Genomic DNA, 6,656 nt, shown 5'->3' with positions numbered 1-6,656 from the left:
TTTTTAACACCACACGTAGCTGAGCTGTGGGGCTCCTTGTCCCATCGGTTAGGAGGGATTCGTGTTCTTGTAATGCATCTGTTACGGATCACCATTGGAAAGAGGATATGAGGCTATTCAGCTATCTCTGTGAGTTACAGAACCATTCAGGCTGGAAAAGACCTCAAAGACCATCGAGTCCAACCTGCCTCCAATAATGTCCACTAAATGATGTTCCTAAGTGCCCCACCTCCATGGTTCTGTAACACCTCCAGGGACGGTGACCCACTGCCTCCCTGGGCAGCTGTGCCAATGCATCACTGCTCTTTTGGAGAAGTAATTGTTCCTGATATCCAACCTGGACCTTCACTGGCAAAACCTGAGAGCTGGCAAAGAGGCACGAGGGACCCCAAAGGCTGGGGCTCAGCAGTTCCTTGCTTGGTGAGGCGCCTCTGCCAAAGTCAGCCAGCAACAAGAAAGGACTGAGACACAGTCCAGGGCAATGAGCCCAAGGCCCAACACCTGCAGCTATGCTGGCCCTCGGGCCGCTAAAAATGGCCACTTCTAGTTAAGGAGGATCAAACAGGCGTGGGTTTTGCACCTCCTGCTCCGGCAGGGACAGCCCCAGCTGTGTGCTCTTCCAGTCACAGCACGCCCGGCCGGCAGCACAGCGCACGGGGTTACGGCGCATCCAGGTTATCCCTCGTGAGCAGATAAAAGAGAAACGGGAAGGAAAGCCTAAACTGGGAGGGGTGGGGGTGTTCGAAACCGAGAAGGAATCACGTCTGGAAAGCACCGAACCCTCCGAGCACCGCCCTGCAGGGAAGCCGCCTCCTCCACAGCCCGTCCCGTCTAAAGGCAGCCCTCTCCAGTTCCTGCCCGCCGTGCCCAAACCCCGCACTGTGAGCACGGCTCCCCTCGGGCCGTCCGCCCCGTCCCTTCAGCTCCTCCTCTAGGGCCCGGGAGCGCAGCCAGCACCGGGGCGGAGCGGGGGGAGCCCCGCCGGGGCCGGGCCGGGGGCGGAGGCTGCAGGGCGGGCGGCCCATTCCCTCTGCTCGGCGGGACGAGGTAGGTGCGGGCCGGCGGGACGCGGAGCCTCCTGCGGGAGCCGCCTGCGGGGTGCCCAGCTGCGGGATGGGTGTGCGAGGTATTAGGGTGACCGCGGCTGCCACCTCGGAAGGGACGGTGTCACGGACGCAGGAGATGCTGTCGACTCCCCCGGTTGGCAGCTGGGCTCCGGGGCTGAGCCAGGTGGAGCAGCGCTTGCGGAGCTCTTGGTGACGTTGGTGCGGGCACAGAGAGGGTCTTGTGCCGTCTGTTGCACAGTGCCGGGCGAGGTCCGTGCTGTGCATCGTGCAGCTCAGCCCGTGCTTTCGCTTTAACCCCTGTTAGCAGCATCCGCGTCGGGAGCGCTCATGCCGGGCCGGAGCCGTGCGTTTGGAGGCACGGGGTGAAGTTCTGCTCCGTGCGGCGGCTCTCGGCACACGTTTGCTTTGCAGCGTTTGAACGGGGCGGATGACGGCGAGGCTGCTGCTGCTGTTGCTGCTGTTGCTGCTGCTCACCGCTTCCAGGTCTGCGACGGCTCAGGCTTCACCCCGCTGCCTTCCAATCTGCAGGTGCAAACAGGGAAAACCGGCGGTGTTCCGCATGCGTGCCCGGCTGCGTCACGGAGCTCGCAGGCTCCAGGGGACCTGGGACACACTGCGCCTTGGCTTGGTGCACGGTGACTCCCAGCCCTTGGCCTCATCTGCAGGGGCCCTGCAGCTCCTTGCACGGCTGCGGTTGCTGTGCCACGGATGTGGGCAAGCCAGGCTGCGTCTGCTGGGTTCCCTGTGCCCAGCCTGTGCCCCCAGCTTGCTTCCCCTCCCCTGTAACGCAGGAGATGCTCCCGTCCTTTAAACCAGCTTGCTTCCAGCCGAGGTGGATTAAAGGATGCGGTGCTGGGCTCCCACCTCCAATAATCCCAACAGGAGAGGCACACACGTCAGCTCCAAACCCCACTGCAGGACCTCCCGAGCCAGTTCTCCTGTCAGCCTCCTCCTGATGCATTGCCAACACTTCCCCAGCACAAAGAGCGCATTTAGCAGGCGCTGAGCGGCCCTCCCAGACACTGCCCTGTCTCCAAGTGCCTCCTGGCCCAGTTGATGGTTCTTGGCCCAGAAACACGCCGACCTCCCACCGGCAGCTCCGTGTGCGCTCACACCCATCCTGGATCACAGCTTGAACTCTGTGGCTCTGCCCCTCCATCCTCCTCTGAAGGGAGATGCTGCTGCTGCAGCACCAAACGGGACAGCAGCGCTAAACTTTCCTAAAAAGCAGTGAGAAGGAAGGGCTGCGTGCAGGAAGGCAGGCGCTGAGCTAGCAATGGGTGGCCTCGGCTAACCCCAGCACTCTCAGGCTCAACAAGGCACCCGTTTTCCTGCTCTCCCCTCTCCTATTTATTTATTTAGTAACAGAAGAGCCCCTTCATGTAGCGCACAGGCATCTCTTCATCCACAACACAAAAGGCGATGCACGCAGCAAAAAGAAAAGGCATTTGAAAAGCAGCAGTGCTACAAGGCAGCCTTGCTGCCGTGCTGGGTGCCGTGCCTCTGCCTGCCCTGCAAGGATGCATCACCCCTTGGTTCTGCTGTCCCACACTGCAGGGTAGGGGTCCCAGCTGCCAGCCTTCCCCTGCAGACTAAATAGCCAACGAGGGCTTTTTCCCCACATTCAGATCCATTTTCAAGTGGAAACATTTCAAAGGACTCTCTCCTTTTTTTTTTTCCTTTTTTTTTTTTCATTGCAAACAATTAATTATGAGCTTAAAAGGAAGTCCCAGCCCTCCTTCCCTCCCCTGAAGTTTACAGGCAGTAAACATGAAGCGGCTTAGGGCAGGAGTAAAATTGAACATCCTGTTTTGTCTGAAATTGAGGCGGTTGTTTTTTCGCTTTTTTCTTTTCTTTTCTTTTCTTTAGAAGCTTTTTGGAATGAAGTGCATCATAGGATCCCAGTGTTCCTGCCTGGATAGCAAGCTGTCAGGATATTTATGGATAAATGGCGAACCTGCTTCAGGCAGACGATTCGAGCCAAGGGAAAGCTGCTCTGTTTATTTGTACGGCCATTTAACCTTACGACATCTGCACTAAAAATGGTCTCGGAGAGGAGGAAATCTGGGACACGGCACAGCTCAAAGAAGTGCTCTCTGCACTCCTCCGTGCCCTTTGCTTGCAGTGCAGTGGGCAGCAGGAAGCACCACGAGCACCCAGGGACTTTCTCTTACCCCTCCAGGGAACAAAGCTTTTTTTAATTCTCTTTTTACCGTGCAAGAAGTAGGCAATAGAGCAGCAACAGGATTTTGGCCTCTTAGCTGCCATTTGGAGCCTGCACACCACGGTGCTGCTTCCTTTTGGCAGGTCGCAGGTGCTGTGCTGCAGGCTGTCGGGCTCTTATGGTTTTTCTTTTGGATCAGATAGCTTTGGTGGTTGTTAGGAGGTGGGCTGGGTGTGCATGCACCCAAAGTGCTGCAGGAAACCAAACTATCTAAAGATAGCGGGTGCCACTGCAGCGATATATATGCAATTCAGAGCAGGGAAGGGCAGCACTGTAGAGATGGAGGTTTCAGCTTGGGGCCCTTCCCACTGCTCCCTAGAGGAGGAGAACCAGCAATTCAGTGGATACGGCAAACAGAGTTCAGGTGCCAGAGAAATGCTCTGATTAGCATTTCTCCCCTACACCTTAGGTCTGTTGGTGAAGGCGAGCAGCTTCTCTGGGACACCTTTGTGCTGTATGTGTGGCTGTATGTCTGAGCTGCTGCCTTGTGAAAGTCTTAGTTTTCCTTTTGCTATGCCTCAACTTCCCCTGTGGTGCACGATAGGGGTTTCAATATTCCCTTGAGAGACTGTGGGGCTGGACTCCCAAAGGCAAAAGCAAAGCAACGAGACACTGATGTAAAATGCAAATCAGGGTGAAACATGCTCTCTGAGCCTGATGTTGCTCCTGCTGACTTTCCACCTACACAATCCATAACTCAATGACCTCCAAATTCTTGGCTTAAAACCCCTAGGAACTCTGCCTGGCCCTCGAGCAGGACCAGAGGGTGGTTGAGAGTAGAGGCAGCAGTTTCCTTACCCTGGCTGCCTCTATTGCAGGAGGGCTTCCCCAAAAACCTGGGGCTCAGCAGCACCTCTCCCTCCTTGAGGGGGAGGAAAACCTCACGTCATGCCACAAAAATGCTCCTCAGCCCTGCCCAAGCCTTGGAGCAATTCCCAGGTGAGTCATGGAGGCTTCTCAGCCCAGGCACTGCAGACAGCCCCTGGGGGGCATGAGGCTGCTTTCTGGGGACCAGAGACCCACGCTGTGGGTGATCTGCTTGGGTCCTGCAGGCTCTCACCCACCTGAATGCTCCTCCGTAGTGTGATTCCTGGCTGGACTCTGTGGGCACAGACCTCTCGCCCTGCATAGATTTTGGCTGTGCTGGCAGCTCTGAGGAAAAGCAAAGCATGCCGAGGGCACAGGCACCTGATCTGAGTGATTTCTTGTCTCTGCAGGCACCGTCCAGAGCAGCTCGTGGAGCCTGTTAGCTCCTCACAGGAGTCAAACATATCCCGAGGAGCCATAAAAGAGGAATCCTACCCAGAAGCCAGCATGGAGCAGAAGATCAGCTCTTTCTTTAATTCCATCTTGGAACTTGTCCGCACCAAGCACAAGGAGGGCGTCTTCAACACCGTCTGCCTCGCGGTGCTGTTGGGGCTGCCCTTCGTCGTCCTCATCGCGTCCATCTTCATCTGCTGCCACTGCTGCTTCTCCCACTGGAGGAGACAGAGCAGGAAGAGGGACAGCCCCAGCAGCAACGGGCAGCTGCAGGCCGAGAGGAACAAGAAAAAGAAGAAGAAGAAGAAGAAGGATGAGGAGGACCTGTGGATCTCGGCTCAGCCCAAGCTGCTCTTGCTGGACAAGAGGCCATCTCTGCCTATCTAGCGACCAACTCTGATGTCTCCAGTCCTTCCAGCTGTGCTACAAGGAGATGCCCGAACTGCTGCCACTTTATGGTGACTTTGAAGAGAGGCTGAGTCCATCAGTGGGCCGGCACAGAGCAAGGCCTGTAGACATGGGTTTATGCCCCCCACCAAGGTGAAACCCTCTGCAAAGCACAGACGGCCTGCTGAGCCACCATGGGGCCATGCTCACTCTCACCTTGGAGATGCAAGGCAAGCTGAGTGCAGCATTACAGTACAGTGCAGGCATCCTGGCCGTCCACCCCCAAATCAAAAGCAATACGAGTTTTGCAGGATGCGCTCAGCCCAACCTCAGAAACCTCAAGTCCCAACCTAAGGCAGCAAAGCAGAAGGCCATGCTGCCACTCAGCCCAGAGGCAGGAAGGAGCCAGGAAGTTGCAAGACCAGCCCTTTTTGCACCAGCACCTAAAAAGTCTTCCTTAAAAGACTTTTTTTTGTACAGACTTGCTTTTAAAGAGCCCACCATACCGCAGCAAAGGCTGCATCACCTCTATGCTACTGCAGGAGCGGAGATGTAAACTGACGCTGTGTAACAGCTTAGCTATGGCTATTAGAGTTATTTATTGAATGACTACTAAAGAGCAGGACCAAAGGCCCCTCTGTTACAGGGCTTGGTGCACTGAATTGCTATTGGAGCAGCAGACACTTTCCCAGCACAGTCTTCCCCGTGCCACACATCAGGGGCACGCATAGACCCACAAGCACACAGCACTGCCAGCTGCTGCATGGCCATCAGCACAGCTGGATCTGGGACTGGACCTTGCACTCATCTCCCTCTCCATCTCCTTCATCTCTCTTCCTGGCAAAGCCACCAGCTCCTGGCAGTTCCTTGCACCACCCATCCTAGTTTGTGCAACTCCAGCAGGGTGGTGATGCTAACATCACATCACGGGGCTTGGCTCTGTCTGGCTGCACTGGTGACAGCCTCAGGGCTCCTCACCACACAAGGGCTTTAAATTGCCCCCATATGTGCCTTATATTCCAGTTTACTTTGTGACCATTGAAATAAGCAACTCCCTCCTCCTCCAAAACAGGAAGCAATGAAAACTTTCAGGCTTTGCCACACATACATCCGTCCCCCACCCAGGTACTTTTCCCCAGTTTTGGCCAAACCATGCGCTGAACCACTGCATCTCCAGACAACAGCAGGACAGATGTGTCTATCAGCAGGGTGACAGCCATCTGAGCACGAAGGCAAGAGCAGCATGGTACGGAAACACGGCTGCACTCCCCCCCTGCACTGCCTCCCCACAACTGCACTTCAGTATCAGCCTTTTCCTAAAGAGTCCATGCAACAGGAGAAAAAAAAAGAAAAAAAAACACTTTTCTAGCTTTTTTTTTTTTTTTGGTACAAAAATAAATGACTCTAAAACTGCAAACAAATGCTGTGCCTCTAGCAGTTGTGTTTATTTTCATGGGGAAATTTTTCTTGTATCTGTTCCCTGGCCTTAGATAAGACGCTGGGAGGGCTTAGTGGTCAGATGTGCTGTGCCTCTCTGCCTGCAGACAGCTGTGCAGCTTGAAGTTTTCTTAAAGAAACAGCTTAGCTTAATCAAATTTATTAGCCTTGCCTTGTTAATGAACACAGTCAAGCTCCTCTCCCCAAGGGCAAAAAGCACTGGGAAGAAGAAAAGCAGCATTTCAGGCTGCAGGGAAGGTTTTTTTTTCCGTGTGAAGGCT

General features: G+C 55.1%; 1 protein-coding gene across 6 annotated transcripts; it reads left to right on the top strand.

Moving 5' to 3' along the window:
- The first annotated feature begins 909 nt into the window (after positions 1–909).
- KIAA0040 (KIAA0040 ortholog) lies at positions 910–6,328 on the top strand. 6 transcript variants are annotated; one of them, XM_031595557.2, is made up of 2 exons: positions 910–1,047; positions 4,509–6,328. In XM_031595557.2, exon 2 carries the CDS (start codon positions 4,606–4,608, stop codon positions 4,936–4,938), a length of 333 nt encoding a protein of 110 aa, XP_031451417.1. In that variant the 5' UTR covers positions 910–1,047; positions 4,509–4,605; the 3' UTR covers positions 4,939–6,328. The 6 variants fall into 6 exon arrangements, with proteins under 6 accessions (XP_031451417.1, XP_090002086.1, XP_090002084.1 ...); XM_090145960.1 differs by lacking the exon at positions 910–1,047 and adding an exon at positions 1,054–1,230; XM_090145958.1 differs by lacking the exon at positions 910–1,047 and adding an exon at positions 1,054–1,265.
- The last annotated feature ends 328 nt before the right edge of the window (positions 6,329–6,656 follow it).

This window comes from Phasianus colchicus, chromosome 9, assembly GCF_987193195.1.
Source record: "Phasianus colchicus chromosome 9, bPhaCol1.hap1.1, whole genome shotgun sequence".
Taxonomy (NCBI): domain Eukaryota; kingdom Metazoa; phylum Chordata; class Aves; order Galliformes; family Phasianidae; genus Phasianus; species Phasianus colchicus.
This window is presented reverse-complemented; position numbering and strand designations above follow the sequence as displayed.